The sequence below is a fragment of the Schistocerca cancellata genome, chromosome 9, assembly GCF_023864275.1.
Source record: "Schistocerca cancellata isolate TAMUIC-IGC-003103 chromosome 9, iqSchCanc2.1, whole genome shotgun sequence".
NCBI lineage: Eukaryota > Metazoa > Arthropoda > Insecta > Orthoptera > Acrididae > Schistocerca > Schistocerca cancellata.
Window position 1 is genome coordinate 260,495,265 of NC_064634.1, and position 19,271 is coordinate 260,514,535.

At 36.7% G+C, this 19,271-nt stretch overlaps 1 protein-coding gene across 3 annotated transcripts in view; it reads left to right on the forward strand.

The window, feature by feature from the left end:
* Positions 1-19,271, forward strand: part of LOC126100336 (uncharacterized) — a 152,349-nt gene that overhangs the window by 32,304 nt on the left and 100,774 nt on the right. For all 3 annotated transcript variants that reach the window (XM_049910947.1, XM_049910948.1, XM_049910949.1), the window contains exon 3: positions 9,098-9,278. In XM_049910947.1, coding sequence (XP_049766904.1) covers positions 9,098-9,278 — 181 coding nt within the window. The remainder of the gene's footprint in view (positions 1-9,097; positions 9,279-19,271) is intronic.

Sequence of the window (19,271 nt, forward strand, 5' to 3'; positions counted from 1 at the left end):
CTGGAATGCGTGAGCTGTGAAACTGATTGTGCAATAGTTTTCGCACTTATTTCCCCTTGATATCTTTGGAATTGTGTGGATGGTATTTTTCAGAAAGTAATTTTTTTTTAATTGAAAATTGCCAAATTTGTTGCTCATCAGGTGGCTTGATATATGCACATTCGTACAGGAGCTGTAGTAGACTGTACCTGCGCAACACGGCAAGTGCATATCCTTTGTGAACAATGCATCGGTGAACAGATAACATGACTAGGCATGATCGTAATTTGTAAAGCAGATCTGTAGTTTTTCTGAAGCAATGGTCTGCAGTTACCATTAACTCAAATTTACAACTCATTTAATATCCAAAATAATTATCAGTTGCTTTTGCGGTAGCGTAAGTGTTAACAATGTAGGTGAAACTGAATTAATATTCATCATGTTTACATTTGCTGTGAAGCTGTGTGCAAATCCATTTCCCCTTCATATAATCTGATCATAAAGTACATAAATGGAAGAAAGATCTAAACGAAGTAATAAATACATGCCAAAATGAAACTTGCAAAATTGTGAAAGAAAAACTACTCGTAAGATTCACCGTACAGGGTAGCCAAAAGTCCCATTACTCCCCATTAATAACCAACATAAAACCCTAAGCTTACACAAATAAGGTGAGCAACAGTTTATTCAGAGGAGTTTTATTGAGATATTAACCACGTAGAGCTGCTTGCTATATAATCATATATTTCGCGAAAGAAAAATCACACAGTACCTGTAAAACAAGGATATAACACAGTGGGTGATTACTAACAATAACAAATGTAGTCGAACCAACATTTTATTGGTGGTTATCTGCAGTGTTGGTTTACACAATCCTTTCTCACCTCATACACTTTTTCAAGAGGCCTACTTTTTTTGAGGTTATTTCTGAAATCAATGAAGGTATTTTTAATCTGTCTTGCGACTCCAAGGAAATGCATATTTTTATCACAAAATGTGTTTCGTTTTATTGAAATAAAATAACATCAGCGGTCTTAATGAAACACATATACCACTTTGCTTGCTTTCTCCATATAAAAACAGTTCATTACAAAAGATGTTGATGTTTGTACTTAAGATTTTTGTTCACATCAGGAAACGTCATCTGATTGCAAGCTTTTTAAATATTTCCTCATTTGCACTATTGTTTCTTGTACTGTAGATGCAAAGACAGATTGTCAACTTATGTCTTAATGTACCCTTGAAATCTCAAAATTTGTCAGGGAAAACTGTTAAAATTTGTCTCGAAATCAGGGAATTTCACTTGGGGAAACTTGGGGTACAATGCACTGCTACAAATGGAGATCTACAAGACTAGGCCCTCTGAAATTCAGGTAAGATGAACATTGCTGATTTTGAGTCTTCTTCGACATGTTTGAGCAGATTAAAAAGAATCATAATAGTATGGGGAGTCCCAAAACAACAAAGGTTACTTCAAGTAAAAGTGTCGAGGAGATACCATTAATTCATAGCTGATGTGAAGATGAAGTTTGCTGTTGTCCCCATATCTGTTGTGTCTAATGCCGATCAGTCAGGTTTTGTGAAAGAACTGCGAGCAAACAACCAACAAATAACCAACAGAAAACCCTAAGCTTACACAAATAAGATGAGCAACAGTTTATTCAGAGGAGTTTTATTGAGATATTAACCACGTAGAGCTGCTTGCTATATAATCATATATTTCGCGAAAGAAAAATCACACAGTACCTGTAAAACAAGGATATAACACAGTGGGTGATTACTAACAATAACAAATGTAGTAGAACCAACATTTTATTGGTGGTTATCTGCAGTGTTGGTTTACACAATCCTTTCTCACCTCATACACTTTTTCAAGAGGCCTACTTTTTTTGAGGTTATTTCTGAAATCAGGTCTGCGTGCAATCTGTTAATGCTATGAAACATTCATGTACAACAATGACAGTGATAAGTGTGAGGGGAATACTGTTTCTGCAGCTTTGTATCTGCCTTCAGGGACCTTGAAACATATTAAGACCAAAAATAAAAAGATAATTGTTTAGTAGGAAAAATCTTATAATCAGCCTATCAAAATCTCAAAAACAAGGAAAGAATAATTTTTTAACATTTCATTTGAAATGGTTTGCAGCCAGTTTCAGAAATTAATTCATTATTTTTGTTTGACTCTTGGTCTGTAACGAAACCTCCGTCTTTTAAGGAGGACAATGAAAGGACTGTTAATATAATTCAGATTCAACCAAGAACAACCAAAGTGACTCTCCATAAAGAATTTTTTCGACTGTGAAAAATATTTTAAAGGAAATTGTCAGACAGTGTAATATCCTACAGCTCTTTGCCATTTGAGATTTATCAGGAGAACATTGCCAGACAGTATAATATCCTGTAGCTCCTTACCATTTGAGGTTTATCAGGAGAACATTATTCTTAAATTGCAGTCATTTGTGCAAAATCACTGTGCATTGGCATGTTTTACGAGTTTCTTTAAATGTTCCCGGCATGCAGTATAATAATCAGGGTTACGGCCAGTATCATTACATATCTGTCTAAATAAAACCAGTAATTATTCTGAGGTGCCTGAAAACATTATATTTTCGTTTGTCAGGTGTGCATGGTGTAAGAAAAATGTTTATTTTCAACAATCAAATGACACTCTTCCTTCATTGTGACGACTATGAGGAATAAACAAAGTACACGTTGTCACTGAAATATATGATATTAAAAATTGTCATAAGAATTGTGCTGCAGGAATAGCGTAAGAAATATTTCATTTCAATACATGAAAGTAATGATTGATGGAAGTGTTGTGTAATGTAATACCAAACACTGTCTTGATTTTATTTTCCTCTGCAAGTCACCTTTGTAAGAATAACATATGAAATAATTTAGCTGTCTATATTAACTGCTCATTATTTGAAACATTAATGATACAAGACATTTTTTTATGGTTCAGGTGCTTCAATTTCACAGGTGTCACTCCAGATATTTCCACTATACAACGCTCTGCTCTCTTGTCACAGCCAATTGTGTGCTAGCCAGGAAGGGCTGTACAAACTGCTGTGATAAGCTTAGCATTGTGTGACAAAAATGAGTAACTTCAACAATTTTTATAAAATGCTGTGATGTGTCTTAGCATTTCTTTCGTTGTATTCCTCCTGCATAAAAAATTTCAGTGTTGGTTTCAACAAGTCAGATTGGAACATTACCATGTGAGTCAGTCCTCCAAATGATCATATCTTTTTCAATTTCTTCTGATCTTTCCTGCAGCCATTTGACCTTGGCTGCCCTGCACTTCCTACTTATTTCATTTCTAAGGGATTTATATTTGTGTATTCCTGTATTTTTTCCCAAACAGTTTTGTACTTCCTTCTTTCATCTTCAGTTGAAATATGTATCTCTTACACAAGGTTTCTTCATAGTTACTTTCCTTCTACCTATGTCTACTGTCTAGCATCTCTTTGAGATTTCCACTACTCTTTGACTGAACTTTCTACATTGGTGTTACTTATTGCACTTACATCTTTAGCAAACTTCAAATGCTTCTCATAATTCCACAGTACTTCAGTAACCCATTTCCTTCTACACTGATTCTTTTGGAAGATTCTCTTGAACTTCAATTTACTCTTCATCATTATTAAATTTTTGCTTGAGTCTATATCTGCACCTGGGTCAGCCTTACAACCTAATATCTGATTTCAGAATCTGTGTCCAACCATTATGTAATCCAGCTGGAACTTACCCTTGTCTCTGAGTTTTTTTTTCATCCACACCTCCTTCTCTTGTGTTTCTTGAACAAGAGTATTTGCTATTACCATCTGAAATTTATTGTAGGACTCAATTAGTCTTTCTCCTCTCTCATTCCTACTGCCAAGCCCATATTATTCCATAACCCTTTCTTCTATTCCATGCCCTACAACCATATTCCAATCTCGCATGATTATTAGATTTTCATGTACCTTTACATACTGAATTACCCATTTGATATCCTCATACACTTTATCTCTTCATCTGCTGCTTGCTACATTTGCAGTATACCTGGACTGTTGCTGTTGGCATTGGTTTGCTGTCGAATCTGATGACGAGAAACCTATCACAGTACTGTTCACAGTAATTAATTCTGTCACCTCCTTACCTATTCATAAAAAGTTGTACTCCTGTTATATCATTTTCTGCTGCTATTGATACAAACATATATTCGTCTGACCAGAAATCCTTATCTTCTTTCTGTTTCACTCCACTGATCCCTACAACATCTGGATTGAGTGTATGCATTTTCGTTTTCAGATTTTCTGGCTTTCCTACTACTTTCAGAATTGTGACATTCCATGCTGTGTAACCTGTAAAAAGTTATTCAGTTGTTGGTTATTCCATCATTTTTCTCATGGTCACCTCCCCCTTGGCAGTCTCCTCCCTGAGATCCAAATGTGGGACTAATCCAGAAACTTTTGCCAGTGGAGAAATCATCATGACACTTTTCAGCTACAGGCCACATACCTGATATGTAAGTCTTTAGGCATTTCTTTAAGGCATGCTTCATACGGTGTCTACTAGTTGCACTGACTTCACCATTAGTTTGATTTCATACGCCATGATTAAGCAAGCTGTGCTCAATTTTTGGTTTTGTACGTATCCATCCTATTGTGGTAGAGCACATTATCTTCAGCCTCATAGTTATTCATTTATGGGATTGTTGTTTTCTGTGTAATATATCCTGTACCAGTGTGTAATTATTATTTCCTGACAATTGCATTTATTGTATTGTGCTTCACGTGTCTTATCTTAGGTGTGTGCCTTTCTTTTAGTAATGTAGATTTAGCATTATCTGTATCAGATTGCTGTGTGAGATACTGTGGGGATGAGGTGTGGATGTTAGCAACTGAATTTGCTTGGTTTTCCTCACCTCCCGTTGGCACTGTTTCTTGCTGTGGCAACTCTATGGTTTTGTGTGTGTGTACTGGTGCATCCCCTTGTACTCCGTGGCAGCAGTTAGTTTTGTAGGTCATACTGTATGTACTAGACATGCTGCTACCTGAGCGCTTTTATTGTAAGTTACCTTTTGCAGTTCAGCAATTGGCATTGTGGTTGTTTGTAATGATACTTATGCCCTGATGTTGTGGCTTTCTCAAGTCTATGCCACATCTCTGGCTGTACACTGTAGATCGTCAGGTTATTATTTTTCCGTCTCTGAGTGCATATTTACGGATACAGTCACACTTTTTGGTCAGGTCCTGTTTACCTCAATTCTTCTGCTTGACCCAACATTTTTCATGCCTCACCCACCCAGGCTCACTCATAATACTGGATAAAAAAATTGTTAATTTTTCTATGTGACTTGTACAGTTTTGTTGTATGCAATTAAGGTATGTTCTGCTGATGGTTTACAGTTTTAATGACCCTTCTGATGTATAGTATTCTACTTAGTTGCCATTAATTATTACAGTAGCTGTTGAGGAGGAGATTAGTATTCTTAAGTCCTGGTAGTGTAAATGCCTTTATCCAAACACAGGAACTTTGAAATTACAAATGCAGTGGATTTTATTCAACTTGAACAATAAACACATTGCCTACATACTTTATCAGTGTAGATGCACTTGTTGGGAAGATGTCCTTCCTCTAAGAACTTGTTCCAAAATATTGTATTATGTAGAGAGACTGTTATTAAGTAACTATTTATTTGATTTCTAAATGATTCCATCTTTTCTCTGCTTATTGTTCTCTTTGGTAATTTGTTATACAGGAATTAACCCAGCATTTCTGGATTCTTCCCAAGTTATTTTAAGCTATTTCATTTAAATGTGGTAATGACATCAATTTTGTCTATAGTAATTATGTATGCTTCATTTTAACAAAGCTAATTAAAAAAGTTACACAGTGGATTTAGGACAACATGATTTGGTGTAAAGGGCTCTAACCAACGTATCCTGAGTAGGAGCTCAAAATCTTCTCTAGCTTGTTGCTTTGACTTGGGATTAATAGCTTTGGAATTAAAGCTATCAGTTGCAATACCTAGAATTTATTCCATAAATGATGCTGTAGTTTGCAAGGATCAGTAATTATGGTTCACAATCTCATCTCGATGAATAAACAACAGTTCACATTAACAATCATCATTGTATGTTGGCAAGATTTTGAAATGAGTCGAGATCTCAAGCAATATAGGCCATGATCTTATCATATTTTGAGTCATAGAAAGTTGTATGGTTAGTAAGAAGCGATTGCACAGCAACGAATTGACTGTGTATGAAGATTATACTGCTACTGGGGCAGAACACCCATTCTGGAGGGTATCTCTTCTAGTGAAACGAACAAATCGTCCAGAGCTTGCTACTGCTGCAGTGTATTCTTACAATGAGCTGTGTTGACGTAGTACATGAGGTGGCCACCGTCACTGCCCACTGTGTGTGTGTGTGTGTGTGTGTGTGTGTGTGTGTGTGTGTGTGTGTAATACTATAAATATATAAGGCTGTTGTCGTTTCCTACCCATTACTACTGTTTACTGTTGCACAGCCTCAACAGATTTCTTCTTAATGTAAACACAACATTAACTGCAGATGCTCCAAGTAAGCTGACCTGCATACAAGCACTTGTTACATTAAATTGAGTGAGTAGTGCTGCGCACTCACACATCGAGGAAACAGTGCCCTGACCTCTAACATTGAGATGATAAAACAAAACTTCAGTTGAATATTCTGCATAACCCACTGATCAATTTTAAACAATTTCCCAGAAAAAGGCACATAGACCTATGGATCCTCCTTTAAGAAAATGCCTCAATCATCATTTAGTTCATGGTGCTGTGTAGCACTGTATTGCTTTTGCTTTCTACGGATCTGGTGAAGTCCCGTTACCTTCTGTTATTGGCCTAAGAACTTAACTCTGTGTAACCTGTGTGCCTATACAATGGCATTCAGGGGGAAGCAAGAATTTGGTTTTAAATATTTAGCATAGTTATTGATTAAATTTAAAAATTTAAAATGCTGTCAAAATTGCTCATCTCTAAGAGCTATTTTCTTACACTAAAAGTTTAACACAATAACATGCAAATTACAGTTAATAACTGTGTGTTTGTCTTGATGCAGCATAAATGACAGCACCCTAATACCTGGGCTTTACTCACTCAGTATTTGAGAATGAGTTCACTTAGTGATTTCTTCCAACAAACTTAACAAGTAATTTCAAACCTTTACAAAACTTTTACTCACTGACCGATCACCACCACTGCCACCACCACTACAACACCACCACACACACACACACACACACACACACACACACACACACACACACACACACAATGAAAGGAAAAATGTTTATCACTTATTAAATTTTTGCTGTTCATATAGTAAAATCTCAGCATCAGACATAAGGTTTTAATTTACAATTTCTTTACTGCCAACTTATAATGGACCTTCACTTCCGGTTAGTATTTTTAAATGATACCTGCTCGCTGTTGTATGGGAAAGGCAAGTATTCCAAAGAATAATGAATGTGCAGATAAGAGTCACTACTTTTGCACATTGCACAATAATGGTTGAAATAAATTTTGACATAAAAAGTAAAATTAAGTAATTTTGAAATTTGGAGTAAGTAAACTGAATTTGATATAATTTTAGATTTCAAATTACGTAAGAACAGTCACCAGTTCACTGTGTGAGCAAAAATTGCTGTAGTGAGTATTAATTGTGTATAGGCTGTAATTACAAGCTAATCACTGAATTGTTTTCAGGCAAGAACGGAAACAAAAGCACTGACTCAAGCTCAGATCTAAAAACACAGTAATATCATGACTTCATCAGAAAACCAATTTGTACTGAACACATGCATGTAAATGTTAATTGTTTGAAAAACTGTTCACTTAACAAATAGCTTTGCGTTACTCACTGTAATGGCTAACTCTTACTGATATTAGAAATGGAAATGTTCATAAACACTTGTTTCCTATTATAGTAAATTACTTCTGGAAAGTTCATAATGTTTCATTTAGCTAAGAATAAGTGATTTTACATTACAGTATTACATAATTTGCAAATATGGGCAGAGTTTGGAATTCATACAAAAAACGTGAAATATATTATTCTGAAGTAATACTTTGTCAACATTCCTAACTAGGCCAGTATTTTTACTACATCCTAATTAATTAGTTCATTTGAATTAATTTTTTGACATTTAACTATATGACAACAATAATAAAATAATAAAATGTACATATGACAGAAATTAAATCAGAACTTCATTACGATTACAGAACTAATTATGTGAAAAATTTATTAGACACTGTATTGTTGTGTCAGACTATTCACAGCACAGTGTGCAGACAGTATCCACATATATCACTGAATGTTTCATTGTCTGACACATAGTTCAGGAGGTATGATATCATGATCATTGAGCTGCTTGAAAAACTGGCTTGTGCTTAAAATGTAGTATAAATTAACCAGACTATGTTCATCCAGTGTTTGATAATGAGAGCACTTAGTGATTTCCAAGAACCTTTAAGCGTAATTTAAGGCCTTTCCAAAACATTTTTTCAGTTACATGCAAAGCAGTTAGGTGTTTGAAGCTGATTTGTATGTGGGAGTTCAGTTCGTTGAAGGTTCAGGAATTTACTGTACAGCATTCTTTTTTAAATTTGTTAAAGAACAATTCATCTCAGAATTTGATGTTGAAATGCTGTTTGTTCACAATGTCCTGAACTGGGATCCCTATTTCTGGACCAGCACAGAAGGCTGTTGAAGTGGGTCGACTTCGGCTCACTAATGTTTTGTGTCCTGCCTTTGCCATCATTGGTGATCTAATAATACAGTACCCTTGTGTACTGCAGCCATTACAATTTTGTTCTTGTAACATGCTGTGCCAAACCAGTAAGAACGTGTGTAGTGCCATCAGTGCCTGACGAAAACAGCTTATTCTCCCTGCAATGCCGCCCCCCTTTTCCCTCAGCTGCCCATGTGCTGGGAGTTGGTGAGCTGAGCTTGCTTCCTCTGATCTGCACACCTCCCTGAGAATTCATTTAGGACATTGTGAATAAACTATATTGAACACCATGTTAGTAACTAACATAAATAAATTTATACTGCTATCTTTGTATTCTTCTCTATGGCAGATACAACTAGTTATGAACCAGGCCTTTGGTTCTCCACTGCAAGGAGTTCCAACAACACCTGTTGAAGATGATGATGGTGACCTATTTGAAAAAGAGATGCCACCCCTTGGCACAGTAAGCAGCAGCTCTGCTGATAATAATGATGAGAAAGGAGAACATAGATTAAAAATTCCAACAGAAGGTAAATTAAATTAAAGGCTGCTCATATTTTAATCTGAAATTTATTCAGACATTGGAATTAAGCTGCTAGATCTATCTCTATCCTGTCCTAGATGCCTAAAATTTTGTACAGTCTTACAGGTTGTTAGTATTAGTCAACTGATTCAGTTGTTTACAAGGCTGAAACGTAAAATAATCAAGAAACTGTAGTTGTATATTAGGCTTAATTGGAATGTGAGTAGAAGTAGTACATTACAGAGCCTTAAGTTCAGTTCACTGCAATAATTAAAATGGTGAACCCATCAATTATTATGTCCCTCTATGACTTGCCACCCAGAATAACATGCTGCACCCTTGCTACCAACTGATCTTCTCCCCAATTCTATACAATGCCTCCTCATTAATTATGTGATCTACCCATCTAATCTTCAGCATTCTTCTGTAGCACCACAGTTCGAAAGCTTCTATTCTCTTCTTGTCCAAACTATTTATCGTTCATGCTTCACTTCCATACATGGCTACACTCCATAGAAATACTTTCAGAAACGACTTCCTGACACTTAAATTTATACTCGATGTTAACAAATTTCTCTTCTTCAGAAACGCTGTCCTTTCCATTGCCAGTCTACATTTTATATCCTTTCTACTTCGACCATCATAAGTTATTTTGCTCCCTAAATAGCAAAACTCATTTACTACTTTAAGCGTCTCATTTCCTAATCTAATTCCCTCCGCATCACCCGACTTAATTCGACTACATTCCATTATACTCGTTTTGCTTTTGTTTATGCTCCTTTCAAGACACTGTCCATTCCGTTCAACTGCTCTTGGAAGTCCTTTTCTGTCTCTGACAGAATTACAGTGTCATCGGCAAACCTCAAAGTTTTTATTTCTTCTCTATGGATTTTAATTCCTACTCTGAATTTTTCTTTTGTTTCCTTTACTGCTTGCTCAATACACAGATTGAATGACATCGGGGATAGGCTACAACCCTGTCTCACTCCCTTCCCAACCACTGCTTCCCTTTCATGCCCCTCAACTCTTATAACTGCCATCTGGTTTCTGTACAAATTGTAAATAGCCTTTCGCTCCCTGTATTTTACCCCTGCCATTTTCAGAATTTGAAAGAGAGTATTCCAGTCAACATTTTCAAAAGCTTTCTCTAAGTCTACAAATGCTGGAAACGTAGGTTTGCCTTTCCTTAATCTATACTCTAAGATGGGACATAGTGTCAGTATTGCCTCACGTGTTCCAACATTTCTACGAAATCCAAACTGACCTTCCCCAAGGTCGGCTTCTACCAATTTTTCCAATTGTCTGTAAAGAATCCACGTTAGTATTTTGCAGCCGTGACTTATTAAACTGATAGTTTGGTAATTTTCACATCTGTCAACACCTGGAATTATAATATTCTTCTTGAAGTCTGGGGGTATTTCATCTGTCTCATATGTCTTGCTCAGCAGATGATAGTGTTTTGTCAGGGCTGGCTCTCCCAAGGCTGTCAGTAGTTCTAATGGAATGTCATCTACTCCCGGGGCCTTGTTTCGACTTAGGTCTTTCAGTGCTCTGTCAAACTCTTCAAGCAGTATCATATCTCCCATTTCATCTTCATCTACATCCTCTTCCATTTCCATAGTATTGTCCTCAAGTACATCACCCTTGTATAGACCCTCTGTACACTCCTTCCACCATCCTGCTTTCCCTTCTTTGCTTACAACTGGGTTTCCATCTGAGCTCTTGATATTCATGCAATTGGTTCTCTTTTCTCCAAAGGTCTCTTTAATTTTCCTGTTGGCAGTATCTATCTTACCCCTAGTGATATATGCCTTTGCATCCTTACATTTGTCCTCTAGCCATCCCTGCTTAGCCGTTTTGCACTTCCTGTCAATCTCATTTTTGAGACGTTTGTATTCCTTTTTGCCTGTGTCATTTATTGCATTTTTATATTTTCTCCTTCCATCAATTAAATTGAATATATCTTCTATTACCTAAGGATTTCTACTAGCCCTTGTCTTTTTACCTACTTGATCCTCTGCTGCCTTCACTATAACATGCCTCAAAGCTACCCATTTTTCTTCTGATGTATTTCTTTCCCCCACTCCTGTCAATCGTTCCCTAATGCTCTCCCTGAAACTCTGTACAACCTCTGGTTCTGTCAGTTTATCCAGGTCTCATTTCCTTAAATTCTCACCTTTTTGCAGTTTCTTCAATTTCAATCTACAGTTCATAACCAATAGATCGTGGGCACAGTCCACATCTACCCCTGGAAATGTCTTACAATTTAAAACCTGGTTCCTAAATCTGTGTCTTACCGTTATATAATATGTCTGAAACCTTCCAGTATCTCCAGGCCTCTTCCATGTATACAACCTTCTTTCATGATTCTTGAACCAAGTTTAGCTATGGTTAAGTTATGGCCTGTGCAAAATTCTACCAGATGGCTTCCTCTTTCATTTCTTACCCCCAATCCATATTCAACTTCTATGTTTCCTTCTATCCCATTTCCTACTCTCGAATTCCATTCACCCATGCCTATTAAATTTTTGTCTCCCTTCACTACCTGAATAATTTCTTTTAACTCATCATACTTTTCATCAATTTCTTCATCGTCAGCAGAGCTAGTTGGCATATAAACTTGTACTACTGTAGTAGGCATGGGCTTCGTGTCTATCTTGGCCACAATAATGCATTCACTATGCTGTTTGTAGTAGCTTACCCTCACTCCTATTTTTTTATTCATTATTAAACCTACTCCTGCATTACCGCAATTTGATTTTGTATTTATAACCCTGTATTCACCTGACCAGAAATCTTGTTCCTCCTGCCACCGAACTTCACTAATTTCCTCTATATCTAACTTTAACTTATCCATTTCCCTTTTTAAATTTTCTAACCTACCTGCCTGATTAAGGGATCCTGATATTGCACGCTCTGATCTGTAGAATGCAAGTTATCTTTCATCCATGCTGGTTGACCTGGAGGAGGTCACTCTTAGGAGATAACTCATTATGTTTGAGCCCAATGTGTCTTAGGATTCTAAAACAGGGTCATTGTTGGTGGCTGCAGGAACGTGTGACCCAATGTCCACCACATCATCCATGGAATTTATTTCACCTGTTCTCTTCCTGTAAGGCTACCTTGAAACATTCTGTCATATGTTCATTAATTATTCTGCTTTCCATCATAGCACTTTACAGCAATCAGTTAAGGTGTTGAGATTGGCTGGTTGTGCATCATGGTCAGAGAGGCAATTCATTTCCTGTAATTATTTACTATAATTTATTGTTATTGTCTCTATCAACGTACCAACGCTTTCATTTGGTAAGTTACAGCATCTTTGTTTTTAGATATATTTACTATAATTTGTATCACTTATTAAGTGTTTGCCAGCAAAAATGTTATCTATTAATGTATTGCTTTCCTGTGTTACTCTGATGGGAAAATTAACCGCACAATACATGTTGTAAGTGATGAATAGTATTTCCAAATCATTCTTTTTATCTGAGTCATTCAGAAAATTAATATTGTGATCTGCAAGACTACCCTGTGTTTTGTTTTGTAGGAGGTATAATAATGACTCAATTTTTTGTAAGAATATTTGAAAGTTTCTCAGTGGAGAAACCTTTCAAGGCCGTCTGTCTGAATGAGGTATTTAATCTAAAAAATTCGTACCTTTCCCATCTGTCAACACAAGAATTTTACCATTGATGGTGGCATGCCCCAGTTTACTCCTTTGCCTCTCTCGCGTCCCTTGTGCTATAGTTTCAGCTATCAGCTCAGATGATTTATCTTTCCCACTCCTGTTAGGATGTAGGGCATATATTGTGTATCCTCATCTCCCAAAAGCAAAAACTGGCACAGCACCAATGTAGCTCCACTTGAAGTTAGCAGTAACTCGAGTAGTTCCCAATTAACTCATCGGCATCGGGTGGCTTTGTTTGCCTAAGGTTTATCGTGGACCATGTCGCTGCGGAACCTCAACAAAGCCCACACTTGTGCATGATGTTTCTACACGTAACTTCTCCGGGACACTCTTGATACAGTATTGTCTATTCTTGGCCAAGCTGTTGCCTGCTCCTCCAGTCATCATTACCTAGTCCTCTTGACTCAGATCCTTTGTCAGTGCTTCAGTATCCTCTGTTACATGGCCGAGGCTGTAATTAGATTTTAGAACACTGGTGACCTGGCACAATGATCCTAGTTTTTCCTGCAAGTGATGGCTTACATTCCTCCCGTGACTGCTACCTACCAGGAAGACCTTTTGTCTTCTATGCAGCTCTGTTCCTGACTTCTCTCTTAAATTATTATTAAATGGTGTGTGGCATCCCCTAATTTCTTTTACAGCTGGATGGAGCCCCTCCCCTTGAACAGGTAACAGGAGGATATATCTGTACTTTAGCTCAGTGATAATAGAACTGTTCCCCACTCCCCCCCCCCCCCCACCACTCTTAATCTTGGAAATTCAAACAAATAAATCAGAATTAAGTTTATTCTGTGTTTATCATAAACAAATTTAAACTTAGGCATAGATTTTCCCTTCTTATGCATTTTTCTCTCTCTACTGAGTTATACGACTGAAAACATGAATCTTCAAACAAAGGTAAGTCCAGAAAGGACAGCGGCCAGAGACAGTGATCATGTGTGTGTGAGTTGTGCATTTGAGAATGTGTGTGTGTGGTTTCTACTTCAGAAGATTGACTTTTAGCTGGAAGCTAAAATGTATAGCAGTCGTTTTTTGTGCCTGTCTGCGACACAGTGTCTCCTGTACATGATAACTAGCAGTCTGTCCTTTTCATAACATTGAAAGTGTTAAACTTTCGTGTTTCACAGCTAGTTTCAGCCTTTCAGTCCATTGTCCAAGTGACTTTGTGGTTCTGTGTGAAATAGAATATGTTGTATTACCTCCATGAATAGAAATGTAATGATGTGAATGTAAATTTATGTCAAATACACGTACCTGCAATAAAAACTACGTCTTACAAATGGAGTTCTACTCATGTTGGTTTACAAATACTATCTTATTAATCCAAGAGGAAAGCTAAACTTGAAATAAATGGAATAATAATTTTAAATACCACAGTCTAGTACAATCAGTCACAACACTGTTCACGACACTATCTGTTGCAAAAGTTGTTACTGTGTGATAGCTGGAGCAACACTTACATTCCAAGCAGTGAGAAAGCAGTCTGTCACACACCTGATAAGGACAGTATCTGTTTTTCATCCCTTTTCTACGTGATTTAAGAAACAGTTGTTACATTTTTGCATTCCAAGCATTAGTAAATTATCAAAAGACATAATGTTGCCAAACTAGAAGTAAAAATAGCCGAATCTCCCTTATTCAGTGACATAAGCTACAATTTATTCATGAAGAAATACTTTTGAATACGTATAAAATTGCAGCTTACTCTGGTGAAAACAAAAGAATATGAACACACATGATGTATGCATGAGAAGCATCCATCCTGTTGTTATCCTTATGTTGTTGTTGTTGTTGTTGTTGTTGTCTTCAGTTCTGAGACTGGTTTGATGCAGCTCTCCATGCTACTCTATCCTGTGCAAGCTGCTTCATCTCCCAGTACCTACTGCAACCTACATCCTTCTGAATCTGCTTGGTGTATTCATCTCTTGGTCTCCCCCTACGATTTTTACCCTCCACGCTGCCCTCCAATACTAAATTGGTGATCCCTTGATGCCTCAGAACATGTCCCACCAACCGATCCCTTCTCCTAGTCAAGTTGTGCCACACACTTCTCTTCTCCACAATCCTATTCAACGCCACCTCATTAGTTATGTGATCTACCCATCTAATCTTCAGCATTCTTCTGTAGCACCACATTTCAAAAGTTTCTATTCTCTTCTTGTCCAAACTATTTATCGTTCATGCTTCACTTCCATACATGGCTACACTCCATAGAAATACTTTCAGAAACGACTTCCTTACACTTAAATTTATACTCGATGTTAACAAATTTCTCTTCTTCAGAAACGCTGTCCTTTCCATTGCCAGTCTACATTTTATATCCTTTCTACTTCGACCATCATAAGTTATTTTGCTCCCCAAATAGCAAAACTCATTTACTACTTTAAGCATCTCATTTCCTAATCTAATTCCCTCCGCATCACCCGACTTAATTCGACTACATTCCATTATACTCGTTTTGCTTTTGTTTATGCTCCTTTCAAGACACTGTCCATTCCGTTCAACTGCTCTTGGAAGTCCTTTGCTGTCTCTGACAGAATTACAGTGTCATCGGCAAACCTCAAAGTTTTTATTTCTTCTCTATGGATTTTAATTCCTACTCTGAATTTTTCTTTTGTTTCCTTTACTGCTTGCTCAATACACAGATTGAATGACATCGGGGATAGGCTACAACCCTGTCTCACTCCCGTCCCAACCACTGCTTCCCTTTCATGCCCCTCAACTCTTATAACTGCCATCTGGTTTCTGTACAAATTGTAAATAGCCTTTCATTCTCTATATTTTACCCCTGCCACCTTCAGAATTTGAAAGAGAGTATCCCAGTCAACATTGTCAAAAACTTTCTCTAAGTCTACAAATGCTAGAAACGTAGGTTTGCCTTTCCTTAATCTAGCTTCTAAGATAAGTCGTAGGATCAGTATTGCCTCATGTGTTCCAATATTTCTACGGAATCCAAACTGATCTTCCCCTAGGTCGGCTTCTACTAGTTTTTCCAATGTAATTGGATAGACAAGAAAAATCTATTCACCAACTGACAACAGGAGAACATGCACACAAATGGTATTAGGCATGCAAGCATTTAGAGCCAGTGGCTCCTCCTCCTGGCAAAAGGGCTGAAGGGTAAGGAAGTGGGATGAGGGAGAACAACTGGTGTAGTTTAGGAAATGGGGAGTGTTTGGAAAAGTCAGCCAGAAGCCTTGATCAGGCGAAACTTAATAGAGAGGATGAGAAGAAAGGTTCCTTCTCATTCCATCTGTTAAGTTACCCCTGACCCAGGGTTCTGAGCACTTGGTGAGTAGATTTTTTTTATTATCCAGTTACGTTATGTTGTTGTCATTATTATGACAGGCGCGTCCGTGACATGTAGCAATTTTGATGGAGTCTAACAATGGGCACATTCTTACACTTCATTCGACTTTCTGTTACTACATAAAAAGTTGTGTAATGTAGTAAGCGGATGTGTTTGAGATTCTTGCCATTTGTGACTCAGATTTAGCAGCAATTGAGCGATTGGTTTCTTGTGTATTGAGAAAGCCGGCTGCGGTGGCCAAGCGGTTCTAGGCGCTTCAGTCCGGAACCGTGTGACTGCTACGGTCGCAGGTTCGAATCCTGCCTCGGGCATGGATGTGTGTGATGTCCTTAGGTTAGCTAGGTTTAAGTAGTTCTAAGTTCTAGGGGACTGATGACCTCAGTTGTTAAGTCCCATAGTGCTCAGAGCCATTTGAACCATTTTGATTTTTTTTTATTGAGAAACAGTTTTATTGCTTTGAAGAAGTACAATCATTTCTGCATGGTTTTCTTTCAGCTGCAGTCATAGTGGCTTATTTATTATGTTAAATAAAGTAAGTATTGCATTTTATACAAGTTTCCTACATTTCATGCTCACAGATTTGAATGGAAGTGTAGTGAACAAAACTTCACGTTGTTGGGCAGATATACAATGTCTTTCTGCTAAAAGTATTCTGCTGTTTAGTAGCCTTTTTTTTGTCCTTAAAAGAAAACAACATTTTTTGGTAAATATTTATAATAATCAATTCAAGAGGATAATAAATAAACTGCCTTATAATGTACTGTTTCATACCTGTCATTATGCTTAGGAAACTAAAGAAAGACAAATGTGGTGTCTCCTAGTTGTTGCTGCAGTTTTTGCATTAAAGATGCTCGCGTTTGTAAAAGTCATTCTACAAACCAACATAAGCAATTACTATCCAATTTCGCTTTCACACTGAACTCAACAGTATCAATTGCTGGCCACTTGGCACAATGCTATCACAGTAGTTAACAGAAATGAATCAGACAGTCATGATTCTTATGTTAGCCTGTGTCAAATACTATGACTGTATATTTATGCATGTATTTGAGGAAAGTTAAGAAAATAGTATGGAAAATAAAATAAGATATAAAAATTAATATAATAGTATATAGCGGATTAAGATTAAATTTTAAATTTCATTTTATTGTATAGATGATTTCTGATTGCTTTCCAAAAAAAATCCAGATTTGCATACTGAATTTTCTTTTGTTATTATTACATTAGACTAGAAAATGCCACCTCCTTTTTATATCTCTAATGTTTATGTGTACCCAATGGCTCCTATGTAACTACTTCTAGAACCACATAACACTTAGGCGGCATAAGAACCACTGAAGATGCCTAAAGTTGTTAGACGAAACATGTTTGGTTAGAAGTAATAATCAAAGTTCAGTTGCAAAAGATAGTAATAGTTAAAGATGCTCTCGTTTATAAATCATCAGCAGTTTATTGTCTTACAGATGCTCTTATGTATAAAAATCATTCTACAAACTAATATAACCAATTATGATTCAGTTTTTCTTTCACAAGACCCCCCCCCCCCCACCTCAACAGTATCACTTGCTGGCAAGTAATAGCTACAATTAACAGCTGAGGAATCATGACTGCAGATACAGTATTAATTTTATAAAGAAAATGCAGTGCTAGTCTATAATATTCATTACTTAAAGAATGTAAACAGTAATTATTTGAATTAGCAATAGTTTGTTTGTGAATAAAACTTTTTGAATTTTTTATTTATTTGAATAATCATCTGGACAGAAACTTATTTGAATAAGCTCCATCTGTATCCTCAAACATGAATGCTGTGAGTCAGAGAATCTCTGATATTAAAGTTAACAAACATATTAAAATGTTACTGCTGTTTACTAGCAGATTATGCCATAACAAATATATGTAAATTACCTTCAGTAAATGTAACACACCATATTTACTGGAGGATAAGATGACCCTGACTATGAGATGACCCCCATTTTCTTCAAGAGGCTTCTTAAGAAAAATTTATTTTAACATACTCTGACTTAATCAGAATTACAAACTGTTTTACCGACATAAAGTACCTGCCTAAAAAGTAAAAATTATACCTATTTTTAATTTATGGCATTTATTGATTGTCAACATTTTGATAATACAAGGAGAAATAAAATAAATGAGAGGAATTAGTTTGTATTAATTTGTGGACCATTTCATTTTCTACATTTTCACTTACTAACCCTTTCATCTGTGGCATCATTATTTTTAATCATTATCATCCTAATAACACAGCTGTGAAATTTATATCTTTGTTGACACAAACATATGGGTAGTAATTCCAAATATGTTGCAATTTTGTGGTTGTGGTCACCATGGGACCAGGAAACACAGCTGATTTTATCCAAATACATATCAGATTCTATATTGATGTAAGAATGTTACACAGATTTTTGCTTCCAAACATGTTGTCTACTCGTTACTCTCTGATTTTCTGCATAGAACCAGCGGCTCACACAACCCCTTTTGTTCCTGCCATAGATCATAGTGAATATCGACAACATTGCAGCACAAAACATAAATATACCACAAGCCCTATCTAGACTTTTACCATATCCTGCAGAAATGAATACTATTGTTGAGTATATGTCCAATTTTAAAGTCAATTCAGAATTCTGACTACAAATGGATTCAGGCAAATTGAAGTTTAAATGAGGTAGATGTTCCTAAAAAGCCAAAGCACACGGTATAGATTCCCATGGTCGCCAGCGTGACATAATTTGCTGCCCGCTCACTACTTCCCTCCCCGTACTCATCTAGTTCTCAGCCAAGCTGTAATCACTGTCTCCCTCCAACCCTTTGGTAGTGATGCGCTAGAGCAAATTTGAAACACAGACTGCAATATCTTCTAGGATACAGGTCATACGTATCAACAGCAGTTAATACATAAATAAAAGATTGCATTCACAGTTCATTCCAATTCTCCAAATTTCATTCATCCTGCGATTTACTGAGTTCTGTTGGTAATC